Below are 15,956 nucleotides of genomic sequence, written 5' to 3' on the forward strand. Positions count from 1 at the left end.
GTAAAAACAAGGTTGCATCCAAGTTAATCACTGATTTAATGCATCACCCATTGAGTCTGCTAAGTAACCTAAATCAAACACACCTATGTTTTTATGCAACCAACAGTATATGCTGGGTCTGGCAAAAATGCTCCTTCTACATTAAATTAGAAACTTCTAAATGCTCAAAATGTTTGGAAACTATTTGAGGAGTGCAGTGGGACATTATGAGAGGTTTTGAGTTGACTGGTTATATTATGCATAATCAGTCAACTCAATTATGAGTTACTCAATTATCGTATTATGAGCATGAATGAACAGGAGTTAAACGTAGTGCAGATTGTGGAGGACTTTGCAGTGCAGTGCAGGACTCACACAATTCCTTTCAGACAGGTGAGTACAACAACAAACTCACTGACGACTGCAACTCACTCTACAGAGGAGAATGTCAACCACTGCATTTCCTAGCAATGAGGCATTAGCGTGTGTTTGTGATCCAGGTATTCCTCAAGGTGTGGGGGACAAAAAGCAAGTCCCCTTAATGTAAATCACTCATTTTAGGGGGAAGACTTGGTTTAAAGTTAAGGTTAGTTTAGGGTTATGTTAAGGTTAGGGTAAAGGTTAAGTTTAGGCAAGTAAGGTTATGGTTAAGGCTATGATAAGTCTCCAGGAAATGAATGTAAGTCAATGTAATGTCCTCTGAAGTGATGGAAACACGGCTGTGTGTGTGCGTGTGTGAAATACGCTGTGACTAAACTGTGCTAGCCCTCTTGTTACTTTATGTGTTTGTGGGCTGCAGTCAGGTGGAGTGTATATGGTCCGTATGTGTGGTCTGCCTTGGTGATGCTTTATTCTGCTGTTAATAAGAAGTTTGTTTTTTCTATTCAATTAATATAGCTTAATAATGCTTGTTACAACCACAGCTGTGTCCTTAGCCCTTTTATTTATTGTACAATAAAAAATATAATTTTCTGAGTTTCTTTCTTGATAATCAGTTGTTTGCACAGGCTACAAAGTGCCTGTCTATACAAAAGTAATTTATGATTCAACTTAATGGTCATTTTGGAGGCTATAGTTTAAATTGTATTGTGTTACACTGACAGCTGTTTGTGATATTTAATCTACAGTCACTGATATAAATGGAGTAGACAAAATATCAGAAACACCTTTACTTTAAGAGCATGAAATTATAAATGCTGTATACATGAAAATAGAAGGTTGGACACTTATCATTACAATTCAAGACACAGCTAACTCCGATAATGGCATGAAATTAAACAATATTCAATTCTAAACCCCTCTGAGCCTTTTTGTGACTGTACAGAGAGGATGATTTGTTCTGGTGTACTACAAAGCCAGGTGCACACGTGTTTTGCTCCTCACCTGTGTTTGTATGGATGTTCCACTCAACTTGACTGCCCTGAGGTGGGAAAAAAGGCACAGTAGGGGGTGTGTCAGCAATCATCAAGCATCACAATGCAGGTTTTTTCAAATCCAGTCATGCTTTATAAGCGGATTTGACAGTGTACCACCTGCCTGCTTATGTGGTGCCACCAGGCCAGTGGCACTGTTGGCTGTAGCTTTCTGTGCTATTTCAGCATTTGTGCAACTACAGTCGGCACAGGAAGACCTTCAGAGAACCTTCAAAAAATAAATAAATAAGTATATATATTTTTTAAAGTTACATTATTATGAACTCAATAATGACTCTCTGACCCTCTGCTTCAGATGTTCTTATTATCTTTGCATAATCCATCACAGTGATTGAATCTTATCACTGACACCACAACCATGTTGCATAAATATATATATACTGTTTTTACATGTATTGTGCTGATGTACCTGTAGTACACTTTTGTATACTTCCTTGACTCTGTGATGTCATCAGACTGGGACGACCCGGGGTGGACTGCTTCTGTCAGCATGAGAGCGGAGCAGCTGTTCTTCAACTGCAGTTCCTCATCAATGAGGTAAGCCAGGCTCCATTATAATACTTTTTTATTTAAAGCTGTGCTTTTTAAAACTGCTCGTCAAAATTTGTTTTTTACCATCCAAAAATGATTACAACCACATGTTACCAGCTACCTATTTACTCCACGGACCCAAATGTCCACTGAGTGGGTCCCAATGGCTTCTTCTCGGTGTCTGGTGGCTTTTTGCTGTTGGTCGTAATGAAGGGTTGATAGCGGAGGTGAATATATGAGTTTTCAGCTACCCAGACAATACTTGTTAGTAGTAGTACTCTAACATCTGACACCTGAAATTCATTTGAATAGGGAAAATACTGTATACAGCATCTCTTAAAAGGCATATAAGACTCATGCAAATTTGCATTGTTACATTTCCTTCCAGTCTCTGGTAGAGATTAATAATGTAAATTAAAATGGATCCCACATTAAAACCTGTATCACTAGTAAATCAGAAAATGTGACTGACATTTTATATTGTCAGTGTTCAGTGGGGTACATTGTACTCCTTGTGTGGGAATAACATCTGTGTTCCTAGGAAGGGTGGATGGGGATCTGAAATTATAATACTGAAAAGAGAAGGTTATTGAAGTAGCACTTTGGGTACCATGTCAAGTTATTGCATGTATCACCAATTGTTATTGTTACCAGTGTAGCTGATTTTACTTTCCAATTTGATAGTTTTTTCAGATGATTAAAAAAGTGCCTATGGAGTCACTGTAACAGGTACAGAATGGACTCAATTGCAGCACAAATGACACCAGTATTTAATTTACAGTCTTTATTCCACACAATGTCAAGACAATAGTAAAACGGTCACAGACTGGGCTGCTTCAGCAGCAGGTAAACAGGCAGCAGAGCAGATGTAACCAGAGAAGATGACAGAGCAGGAATCGGAACGTCTCTCAACCACAAGCAGACAAAGACCAGGGAACAGGCAGGCAGAACTCAGAGTCAGGGACAGAAGGCTGGTGGGTTTACCGGGGCAGAGACAAGCCGATCAGGAACCAGGAGGGCAGTCCGGAGATGAAGGCAAGACGATTTAGCATAATGGCATAGGCAATCTGACAAAGAGGGAGTGGGCCGAGGCAGCTTATATACTGGCTTGATTGAAGATGATGAGCAGGTGGGAGCGCCAGGTGAAAGTGGTTGAACTAATGAGGGGTGTGGCAGAGCAGAGAGTGAGACTGAATGATTGGACAATTCTCACAGCAACAGGTGAGGGGGAGAGCAGACTCTGACAGTCACAGCAAATTTAATTGTCCTTTTTAAGGAAATCCTATTTTTGTTTTTTGTTAATTAAAAGAAACATAAAATGATTGTTTCATTTTCCTCTCAAGGGTTATGTTTATGCAATTTGGCATCCATTCCTATGGGACTGTTTTTTAAATATTTTCTTTACTATATTTTTTTCCATGTTGAGCTGCTAATAAACCCTTAAACCCTGTTTATCATAGTGCATTATGCTTTATCACTAATGACAAATTTCATACTCATCACTGTTCTCTGTTCTCTCATTTAAATCTAGTAACTACAGTAAACAATCCAGTCACTACTTAACCTTAGATCCAGTATCCCTCGTGTATGCACTAATGTTGGCAGACAAACTGGTTTCAGGTACTATGCACCTTTCAAATGGAATGAACTGAAAACTGCCCTCAAACTAGAGTCTTTTATTCCCCTCTTATTCAAGATTTTAAAGCTTTAATATCTGATATGTTTTATGACTCTTGTGTTTATATTAATTATTTGTTGATTGTGGCTGTCTGGCTGTAGTTTTGTTGCTGATTGTGTGCTTGTCTTATGAATGTTTCCTGTCCTCAGGTCTCTCTTGAAAAAGAGATCTCAATCTACCTGATTAAATAAAGATTAAATTATAAAAAAATAAATAATGTTATATATTTACCTGTATTCAAACACATTTCTTTTGATAGAGAACAGCAGAAGCCAAAACATTTCCAACACTAAATAATGAACTATTTAAATTAAAGGACACTTTTTTGTCTTCTAGCCTTTTAAAGACATTTTCTCTGACTTATCGCTTTTCTACTAACAGAATAGTACTGTGTGGGCCCACACATAACAGTGCTCTACATCAAGTAGTTGGATTTAGGACACAGCTTTGACAGTCCTCTACAGTTTGGTGCAATATTGTGTGTACTAACAAAATATTGTAGGTGTGTTATAGCCCTATTGTTAGTTTAAGAGTAGAAGACTCACAGTCACACAGGTCTGAAACAGAAAACTGTCTCTCCCTCTCTTTCTTGTTTCTCTTTTATTCCACTCTAATCTGCTCTCTCCTTCTCTTCGCCTTTTTTCTTTGCCCGCTCTGTTTCTTCTAAAGCCCACCAGCTCTTTCAGCCCACTTCTCCATCACTCATTGGCCCACTTGTGATGTATCTGAAGTAAATAGAGGGGTATAGGCCTGAAAAGGGGTGCTCATGTCATTTTGTATGTGTGTGCATGAGTGTTTGTGTAAGAATATCTTAAAAGTGTGTATCTTCTTGTGTGCATACATGCAACAACAATAGTATGTGGTTCCAACTGTGTCTTTGCTGGGTTTGTAAAATGTGTGTGTGTGCCACTGGCAGTTTTCTTTCTCCATATTTGCTTGTTGTATTCAAAGATTCATTTGTGCACTTTGCATTTTCAATCTTGAACTTTATTCTGTAGGTTTCTACATGCAGCTCATATGTGTGTGTTCACATAATTCTCACAGTGACTACTACAGGTCTTCCCATTGTTTTGCTTAGTGACTAATAGCGATGCAGGATGTCAATGCCCTCTCATGGATTCAGTGTGTGGGCTGTCGGCCGCCCTGCTAATAGCTGACTTGAATATTCCGACCAGCCTCTTGACATTCAGTTTGCTGTAATGACTTACTGCTATTAGCCGTACAAAGCCACAAAAGAGGCCACTTCTTGCAGGTACCTGTGAGTATCTGATTATCTGTCTCCTCTATATCACACAGACAACACACAATTCAACACGTCTAGCAGTCAACCATTTCACAACTTAGTCACAATCTTATACCATGTCGTCCTCATAAGCCTCTCTCTGGCTCTTTTACGGGGAGAATAATTTTTTTTCTGTTACTGTGTCAGTGGAGGTTATGAATAGGCTAATTAATGTGTTTGTTTGCCTATTCTGAATTCATTATTTTGCTTTATGAATAAAACATCTAAAGAGGCTGAGGGGCCTGCTGAAGGTTGGTGTCAGATGAGGTTTGGTGGAGGGGGGGTGCTGCGAGGGGAAGGAGAGGGTGCTGTGCTGTGCTAAGGACTAGATTGAAGGATGGGTCAGCATGAGGATTTTTCCTAACAAGATGTGTAGTTAAATATTCAGTCTTAAATAGTTTAGTATTTAGTCTTTCCTAAAACAAACCTACAGAAAGGATGAGATAATTGTTTCTAGTTACAAACAACTTGTTTTGTGGATTATGGTTTTATCAGTCGATGCACTCTACATCAATCACACTACATCAGTCACACAAACATCAAAAAGAATGTGACATATTACTGCTCTAAGATTATGAAGGGAACCAGAAATGTTATTTTCTGAGCTCTTCTATACTGTTTACTTCATACATGGTTGCATTTATTAGGTACATAGCAATAGAAACTAGTGGTGGGAATTAATGTAAGGAAATCAAACTTCCTGGCCCTCTAAAGTGGTACATCAATTACTGGTTTCAAACAATAACAAACACATGAGGTGTAGGACAAACTTCATACATAAAGTAATATTATTGGTAATAAAGCACTTTTTTTCCCAAAATAAACAAACAAGGCTGCACTGACATCAAGCAGATCATCTCACCTCTCTCATCTGTTTAAAGGAAAACTTAGAACCTAGACCTAGAAGTTCCCGTCTTAGAAAGTTTTCAAGTCTCCTAATCATCCAACCATCCATCCATCCATTAATCCATCCATTTTCCACCGCTTATCCAGGACCAGGTCACAGTGGCATCAGACTGAGTAAGGAAACCGAGGCATTCTTCTCCCCAGCAACACCCTCCAGCTCCTCCTGGGGGATCCCAAGGCGTTCCCAGGCCAGGAGAGATATGCAATCCCTCCAGCATACTCTGGGTCTGCCCTGGGACGTGCACAGAAACCGTCCAGAGGGAGGCGTCTAGGAGGCATCCTAACCAGGTGCCCAACTCACCTCAACTGGCTCCTTTCGATGCAAAGGAGGAACGGCTCTACTCCAAGCTTCCCCTAACCCTTAACCCTAACCCTGGATGTCTGAGATCCTCACCCAATCTCTAAGGCTGAGCCCAGACACTCTCTGGGGGAAACTCATTTTGGCCGCTTGTATCTGTGATCTCATTCTTTCAGTCACTAACCAAAGCCTGTGACCATAAGTGAGGGTTGGAATGTAGACCGACAGTTTTACCGACGGTAAATTGAAAGCTTTGCCTTCTCTTTGTTCACCACAATGGTTCGGTACAACACCTGCATTACTGCTGATGCTGCACCGATTTGGCTGTCAATCTCATCTTACCCTCACTCTTGAATAAGACCCCGAGATACTTGAACTCCTTCACTTGGGTCAGCTACTCACTCCCAACCCAGAGGGAGCAGTCCACCATTATCTGGCAGAGTACCATGGCCTCAGATTTGGAGGTGCTGACTTTCATCCCGGCTGCTTCACATTTGGCTGCAAACCGTCCCAGTGCGTGCTGGAGGTGAAGGAAGGGAGGGTGAAGAGCTGGTGCACTGTTCCATGGCCAGGACGAAATCCACATTGTTCCTCTTGAATCTGAGGTTTGATGATCAGCTTGAGCCTCCTTTCCACTACCCTGGCATAAGCTTTTCCTGTGAGGCTGAGTAGTGTGATCCCCCAATAGTTGGAGCACACCCTCCGGTCCCTTTTTTTGAAAATGGGAACTACCTCCCGGGTCTGCCAGTCCACAGGCAGTGTCCCTGATCTCCATGCAACACAGAAGAGGCGTTCCAGCCATGACAGCCCAACAATGCCCAGAGCCTTCAGCATTTCAGGGAGAATCTCCACCACAGAAGGCACGTCGGTCAGTGTTAGGAGATCCTTAAAGTGTTCCTTCAATTACCTGACAATGTCCCCAGTCAAGGTTAGCAGTTTTCCACCCCTGCTGAAAACAGCCTGGGCTAAGCCCTGCTTCCCCTTAATGTGTGGCCTGATGGTTTGCAAGAAATTCTTAGAGGCCAACTGAAAGTCCTTCTCCATGGCCTCCCCAAACTCTTCCCATTCAGTCTTGAATTCCATTTCTTCACAGTGCACAGAGGTAGAGGTAGAAAAGGACAAAGAGGAGGAGCAGGAAGAAGACAGATGGAATAGATGGTAATACATCCCAGCAGCCAGACACAGACCTCATTAACTTTTGACATGACTCAAAATTGCCTGTGTTTGGAGAACTAAATTAGCTCACTGCAGCAGATGAACCAACACAAAGCTTAGTTCTATTAACTCCTCCATTTTTTCTCTTTTTTAAATTATATATAAACATTTCAGCTTTGTTTTTAAGTGCTATTGGAATTTACAAACACACAGGTTGATATTATATTTACTGTAATGGATGTGTTCAGGCAGATACTGTATCCTCCCTGCACTACCATGTGCCTCATTCCAATGTTGGGAAACATTGAATTTTAGTTTCATGCATGACTTTGTATCTGACCACACAATGGTTGACTTGTTGATTAATTAAGTAATAATAGATCCTCTGATCCTCACAGTGTTTAATGAGAGCAACAGGCTGTAAATCCCATTGATCAAATCAATACAGAAGTACACATTAGTGAAAATGTTCATTCAATTAATTATCTTTATCTTAATTATCTTTGTCATTGTTATCTTTGTTAGCAAAATTAAACACATCTCTTTTTTTCCCTTTTGTAGATAAATATTTTAGAGAAATGTAAAGGAAATTGCCCCTGTGTTATTTTAACATAAATACACACAAGCACACCTTAAGCCATTTCCTTATGTTTTTTTTTGTGCAATTTTCTCTCGGCCCTGACAATTGTCATTTTACCCGTGCTGCACACTGTACCTGTGCCTGGTCGTCTCGCCTCTGTTGCCATCGAAACATCAAGATAATTATACTATAATGGAATTGTGGACCTGGCTCTCTCCCTGTCTGCCTCTCACGTTCTCTCTTCTCCCTGTCTGGTGTTATTTCTTTATTAGTTGCTACTCCACCTCCTTTCACTCCATTTCACTCTCTCCTCCTCTGCAAAGGTCTTCTTTCTCCCTTTGTGGTGGCCTTCCTTGTCAACTTAGGTGACAGGTAGAAAGAGAAATGACGTCCACTAACATCTAGGTAAAAAAATCCTCAAAATTATCCTTTGGTAATTGTGGAGTGATTAATGGTGCTAAAGAGGCAACAGAAATGATTATGATATGTAAGGTTCAGTAATGCCAGCAATTTTAAGTTATATTATCTCCACCAAGTCCTAGCTCTCAGCTAGGTTAGATATATATCTATTCTATAATCCTCTCTGTGTACTGTACGAGCCCCAGCCAAGTACAGCCCATGGTTGAATCATTAAATGTTTTAATTACCCTATTTTATATAATCGAGTCTAATGGCATTTTTAATGACATGGTGTCCATTCCAGAAAGCAGGCTTAACAAAGTCTGAGTCTAACCCTGAACTCTGGGTGGATTTACCCCGAGATGGGAAACTCAGCTGATCAGAGTCAGTTCAATCAACTATGTTCACCCTGAGTTAAGCATGTACATGGTGAATGAACAAAGGCATCATCAATGGAGCTCTGATACTACAATTCACCATGGCAACAGGTAAATAAAAGGCAGAGCCTCAGTTTCAATCCAGTGGACATAGAGATATTAATGCATGTGTATGTGGACCGTGCACATTTATCTTTAAAAAAAGAGCCTGACTCAGAGTGGGTAAAAGTGTAAGTGCTAGACTTATATTTCCTTAATGGATGATAAAGTGGAATCTGACTGTGTATTAGGCTATAGCCCACATTACATGTTAAATATATTTATTTTACACAGCTTTGATCTGATGGGAACAAAACACAGAGGGCAGCGACTGAAGATGAAAAATATAGTTAAAGATTTAAGAAATACATAGATCAAAGACATATAGACATGATTGTAAGCTCACACTCTGATCCAGTAGTAGTGTGTTTGGTGATTTGCACTTGAAAATGTGTGAAGGTTAAAATACAGTAGATTTTAAAATTTTAGACATCTATTTGTATGTTGGTTCGACAGCATTCAGTGATGCTGCTCAGTTCTGCTCACTCAGAAATATTAACATATAATCTCCAATATTATAAGAATTATATTCCATCAGTGTGACCAATCACATCATGAGTGAACTGTCTTGTGTGCACGGAGTCAAAGTGTTGTAAAGAAAAAGAACTTCCACTCACAAAAACAAGGACATACAGAGGTTTTATTCTGGGCTGAGGGTGAATTTACGCAGGGATGAATTGGCATGAACAGTTTCTATTACGTCCTCAGGGGGCATTTACAGCAGAGCCCCGAGCACAACAAGCACACAAAGAGAAGCGGCAGATCCATTTTACCAGCCTGCTCGGTGGCTAGCAGCTAGTTAGCATGACAGGCATCTTTAGCATAGTCATGCCGTGCTGTGGTTAGCCCGTAGACTTTATAAAAATAAGGTGTAGCCGTGGTGTTTCTGGTTTTACAGCACTGTGCTGGGTAGGTGACAGGTGTGTTTACGGTCTTTGTGTGCTCTGAAAGACGTCACAGCACGGATATAAAGTCACACAGCTGATGGACTGTTAGCCTAGCATGCTAATCCTATGTAAACATATGGATGAGACCATATATGCTTACAGACCTCTGCAAACAGAAGCAGATGAAAGAGAAGGGGAAGTTAATAGATAATTAGAATAGTTATAATTAAAATTAAGATCAAATCAAACAGAGTTATGAGTGGAAAGTAATGTTCTTGCAACTGCATTTCTACTCAAATGTTGCTTCAGTCTTGTGATAGGCAATTTCAGTACACTTTAACAACAAATATTACTGAGACCACTACAGAAAATTGCAGATGAACATTTAATATCCAGGAATTCACATTATGGACACTACCACTGACTATCCCAGTAACAAATTGGCCACAATTTTGCACTTTGACCATACACGGTCCAGCCGTATACTAGGTTTTGACCTAGTCTTGTTAAGTGAGATGTAAGAGTCAGGGGAGGCACTGAAGAGCTAAGGCCATCCATTTATATCTAGAACTTGGAGTAACAGGATTTACAATACTTTTATTGTGTGACTGTAATCTTTTTTTTTCTCTCAAAAATAATCATATTATGGCTACTATAGTAACAACTGCAGAAAATACTAACATATATAACACACATCTACATGGAAAACAAATAGGTATTTCTGCAAATGCTTCCACTGATGCACATACTAATGATTCAAAAAATGCCCCCCTCTAATGTGTGGATGAACATTGAACAGTAAGTACAATGTTCGTCCAGTCTCATAATTATATATGTATATATGTAGAGGAAGAGACTCAGTGAATGAGGGGAAAACATTCACCCAATATGGAAATCCATGGGAAGCGACATCCATCCTTCTTTGCACTGCACAGTTTTTAATCCTGTGATTAAGTTTGTAATCTAAAGCTAATTCTCCCCTGGGCTCCAGTCTTTACAGTGACGCCCTCATAGCAAAGCCACACTGGGAATTTTACTGTAATTACAATCCGCCATCCTCAGTACTAGGGTCAACACCAGCTGACATTATTTGAAAAGGATTTGTCATTTTCATCTCACAGTTTTCATCGAGTTTCATATGATGTCCATTTGTTTTTGCAGCCATAAGATAGATAGATGTTGACAGACAGATGTTGACAAAAGCTGGCAGGAGCCACAGAGATGAAGGGTAAACCTCAATAATGTCATAAAAAAGCACTCCTTATGATCAGCAGCAAACATTTTGTTGGCTTTAACTAAACTGTGCATGTTGTTGTTTATAAACCCTGGTGATTAACAATTAAACAGAGAGCTGTTTATCTCCTGCAGAGGCTGCTGCTGTCAAAGTCACACAGAAGACATGCACGTAATTATGAGGATACTAACTGGCTAGCTAGTTAGCCGGCAAACTGTACAAATCATACCACAGTCGCTGTTTTCCACCCAGGAGTATTGTTGCTTCCACAAAAGTACAAAGCCCCTCTTTCATTTCATAGCCTCATAAGTTTCTTTCACTGATATTTCTTTCAAGTACCAGTGATACACTGTATTTAGTGACTTGTCAGATTCACAGGTAAGAGGCTAGCTGCCTGAGAGCGCAGCCTTCCCCACGTGTATTTCAGCAAATCTCGATGCATTTTATTAGTCACTTGTCATGAAAAACATGCTCACGTCGCAGACTCTGATCTAATCAACTTGCCCTGCATAAATTACTGGTTCCAGGTCATCAGGCCATGGGTTGTGTCAAACCCTTTGTTTGTTTAAATGTCAAAATGATGTCATTTTATTGCACATGAAACCCATACTTTTGTTAATTTGGGTGAACTAACCCTTTAAAGGCTTGAATGGCAGGTTTTACAACATTGTATGCATTGTGCTGGTGCTTAGACTTTACAGTAAATTTGGCATTAGTGTATTCATTATATATTCTTTGTGTATCCATCCCCATATAAATACCCATTAGTAAATAACCTCATTAGCTCTGGTATTAACATTGAGTTGTGCTGTAGGCAGCTGCACAGTGATGCTACTGTATGCATTCACTTGTGTTAACAAGTCTGCTCATTTGTGTTGTATTGTAGACCAAATTTGTAAACTTTTTGAAATTCTATTAAACTATTATTATTATTATTATTATTGTTATACAAATAAAGGTGAAGTGGGCAGTAAGACTTTTACTGGATTGGTCAGAAGATCAATAAGGTGGACAAATGTGCATGAGTATTACAAATATTAGTCATATTTACATCACAGATAGAGCTGTGTTTAATTGCTTTAAACCTTTCAGGACATTCATGTGTTTTCTTTTTCTGCCACCTAAGAGGCTGAAAAAACAAATGCACCACTTCTGCCGCCTGGAACAGTGCAGTCACAAGAAAGCACTTTGTTTAGTCGAGTCAGAAGGGCAACTCTCAATTCACCTCAACGTTTAACTTTCTTCTTCTCTTACTGTTCTGTTATTGTTCTGTCATCGCTGGTCTCTGCACTTGTATTTTACTGAATGCAAAAACGGAACATTCTCTATTAGCGAGGTATGAACAAGGTTATATTCTGAGCCTATTTGTTTGGGAGTGTACATTCTCCTCCTTCTCTGTGTCCTCATAACGATGGAGTACTGATATTTCTTTTTATGGCTTATAGGGGGCGTTGGTCACAGCCTGCGCGGATGACACGCTACACTTGTGGAATCTCCGTCAGAGGCGGCCAGCTATCCTGCATTCACTCAAATTCAACAGAGAGAGGTAAGCATAAACTCCACTGAATAAAACACACACATCTGCACATACAGGTACTCACACCACACACCTTGCTCCAGTGATAGATGTGATTGTCCTAGGTCAGTATATTTTGTTCTACACAGGCAGTCAGGATTGAGCTCTCCAAAACAACACCAGCTAGTCCTGTATACATTTTGCAAATCTATTCTTCAGAGAGCTCTTTCAGAGATCACTGCGCAGTGTCCTCTGCACCAAAATACTGGCACCAGAAGACATCTACTCACAGTATGTACAAGACCGTCGGGTATATTCTGACTATAGGACCATCTCTCAGCTGCAGCATCAGCAGCGGTGAGAGTTCTCCCCCCATGAAGACGCATTTAATCAGTTCAATCTGGAAGACAGTGAAGCAGAGTGTTGACAGGATGAGACCTGCTCCTCTGTCCTGCCTCTTCCCTCTGCTCCTGACCCTCTCTCACCCTGTCTGATAAACTTGAGAGAGAGAGGCTTTCTCTTCCATCTCAATTGGCAATCCCCTCTGCCTTGTGGGACGCCACCCACTTGCACCACCACAGGCTGTGAGTGCTGACTTCCCAGTAGTTATTCTGCAGCTGAATCCATCTCCTCTGAAATGTTTCCACCTTAACTCTTGTGCCACACAAGCTAGTTTTCATGTGGCTGCTACAAACTGGCATCTGCAGAGAGAGCTGGTGAAATATTTTTAAAGATATACTTTACGGCATGCCAGTCAGCATGTGCATGATTGAAGATGAGTTGAATCTAATTTTTCTATTAGTATGGGTCCAATGTGTTAGTAATGCCAGGAGCTATGTCATGGGTCACGCTATTGTCGGGTTTGGCAGATGTGGTTGAGTGTCATTGTCCTCTGGCAATGACAGACCCCCCTTCTCTGTGACAGTCCATATCTGACACCACCTGGGGGTCCCAGAGGTCAGAGGAGAGGTTGTTGCTTTGATGTTACTGCTTCCTAACAACTAAGGCCCTACCTGTGACACTATTGGACCATTGTAGAATCCTGGCTGATTAGTTGTAGGAGGGCCAGACCCAGTGAGTGTGAGTGATGTAGTGGTAAGCAAGGACTCTTTGCTGTTTCCAAGCAAAGACAGCTCAATCTCTGCTCTCCACCATTAAAATTTAATGGCAAAGAATAGCCTCTACATGCTGATGCTTGTTTTTGAAAACTATTTGTCTTCGTTCTTCCTTCACAAAGTAGGGAACCCCTTGGGCCTCTGCTGGTACACAGAAGTAAGTCAGTTGATGAAGACATCGCCTTAGCTAGTTTCAGTTGCTGTAATATTCTCAATGCCTTGCTTTAGGATACTCAATCTCAATCCCTCCAGTAGTGGTGTGTGGTCCAAGGGTTAGAGACCCACTTCTATGTGATCAGCATTTAGTTTGTGAAGTCTGTGTAAAATAGAATAAACCATATTTATTATACCTATAGTTTTAGGTAGAGATATCTTACATCCTTCGTTTCCATACCACTAGATGCTCAACTTAAGTGGATGCAGTATACAGTGTTTTGGCTGGGTGTTCAAAGAGTTCATCTTGATTGGTGTATAGTGTTCCTGCAAGTTTGATTGCATAACAGTGCAATATTGTCTAGCCTATAGATCCCTGCAGCAATATATTCTCTGCATTCAAGAAATAAGCCTCACAGTATATAACATTCATTTGACTCTATGCCTTATGTATTAAAATTCACCCAAGGCAAAGCGAGATATTGCTCGCCTCAATATTTTTGATTTTTTTCCCCCCTCTCCTATACATTTCCTAACAGCGGAAGGTAGTTTTTTGTTAAGGAGTCATGGCACATGAAGCAAACCAGTAGTGGAGATATTGGTTTTAATTATTAGCATCAAGTTTCAAAACTTTGTTGAGTACCACACTGAACAAGTGATTTTTTTTTTTGACTTTGGAGTTATCACTGTTTCCTTTTCAAAGAAAGGCCGTCCCGACACTCTCTTACCCATTTATGCCTCTAAGAAAGCTCAGACATGCTGGTGGAAATTGACTGAAGAAACCTTCAAACACAATGTAAGTGTCTTTGGAAGGAGGCATTCACAGTCTGGTCTTTTTTTTTTCTGTTCATTCCATCTAAAAGCTTATTTTCACTGCATGGCACCTATGCCATGGGCAAGGTCATTAATCAATAAGACTATATTTCTACTGAATGTGATGGAATGTAATGTGCATTCAAAAAGCACATGAAGCACAATATCGTATTTTTCCACAAACTGTTCATAAAACTGCAGGGTCACAAGTGCTAATACATGTTTACTTTTGATGAGCCTAGTAATAGCAAGCTAAACCTTCTTGCTTTTGCAAGTCAAGAACTTCAGCTGAGTCAAAGGGCATGTTTTCTCTCTACTGAAACTTTCCATCACAAGAGAACAATAAGCTTTCTCCCTGAGACAGAAGAATGTCATGCCTGTTATAAAAAAAGCACATTATAACTCAACCAGGGGCTCTTTCAAAATGCAACACAGCCTTAAAGGATAATGAGCTGGAAGAGTTTGTGAAATCCATGTACTGTCTGCAAGTTGTTAAGGAAAGAACCTTGAGTCTCTGAAATGCAGTGACAGGGTTCAAGTCATTAGCAGCATGTGTTAGAACTACAGACATTGTTTTAGGATTTTTTTTTTTATCAAACTTTGTTCAATTCACACTGACTTCTAGAGAAAACGGAGGGATCCTGTACTCAAAAAACAAGAGGATGGCTGCTGCTGTCGTTAACATGCAGGGGTATTGATGTATGGATCGGATTTTGTTGCACTTATTGATAACACGCATTGTCGGCCTTGAGTAAAGATTAACCTTAAGTCTGTTCACTTCTCTGCTGTGGCTTTTCAGCTCTGCTGTCCGCTGTGTGTGTAAGTGTGTGTGTATGGAGCTCATCTCTGTCCTCATACAAACAGAACCCGACACAGAGAGCAGAGGAGAGGAAAGGAAGGCAGCGAAGTAAAAATCCCCATTCAGAGCGGTGTTTTGAGTCTTTAGTCCACTGTCAAGCCGATGCATTATAGAACATAATTATTAGCTGAAATCCCATTACTGGAACAACAATAATTACATTTTCTTACACATAATAATAAAAATAATATAAATATATGTTATAAATGATACACAGTGCATCCTAATACCAATACCAAACCTGTCCATTTTTATATTTTAGATTCATAGCCCATCTCTCTGTGATGCACATGCCCACACAAATGGGCAGAGGTGAAGGACAGGAATAACGTTTTGCTTCTGAAGTGTTGAAAAACCTTTTCAGTCGTTTCTACCTGTCTTGTGGCGCGATGAGGTAGGAGGCAGAACCACTCGCTCTTAGCGGCAGAGCGGTGAATCATGTTTAAAGTTAAAAGGAGAAAAAGGGCATCATGAATCATCCGTCAGAGGCAGGGTAGTGACTTGCCATTTAGCTCTCTGTCTCTAGGCTGAACCTCGGACAATTAGCGCCTTAACACCCCCTCAGAATCCGCCCAAAAACAAATGTATGAATCATTGGGAGAGATGGAGAGAATTGTTTTGTGATAACTGTCAATCAGCAACTCATGCCTGCCACCCCTCCT

The 15,956-nt window shown here is 40.3% G+C and overlaps 1 protein-coding gene across 6 annotated transcripts in view; it reads left to right on the forward strand.

The window, feature by feature from the left end:
• The window catches only part of stxbp5l (syntaxin binding protein 5L), a 159,543-nt gene that overhangs the window by 75,111 nt on the left and 68,476 nt on the right, over positions 1–15,956 (forward strand). For all 6 annotated transcript variants that reach the window (XM_044365755.1, XM_044365756.1, XM_044365759.1 and 3 more), the window contains exons 3-4: positions 1,868–1,949; positions 12,284–12,384. In XM_044365755.1, coding sequence (XP_044221690.1) covers positions 1,868–1,949; positions 12,284–12,384 — 183 coding nt within the window. The remainder of the gene's footprint in view (positions 1–1,867; positions 1,950–12,283; positions 12,385–15,956) is intronic.

Source organism: Thunnus albacares, chromosome 11 (assembly GCF_914725855.1).
Source record: "Thunnus albacares chromosome 11, fThuAlb1.1, whole genome shotgun sequence".
In the NCBI taxonomy this organism is placed as follows: Eukaryota; Metazoa; Chordata; class Actinopteri; order Scombriformes; family Scombridae; genus Thunnus; species Thunnus albacares.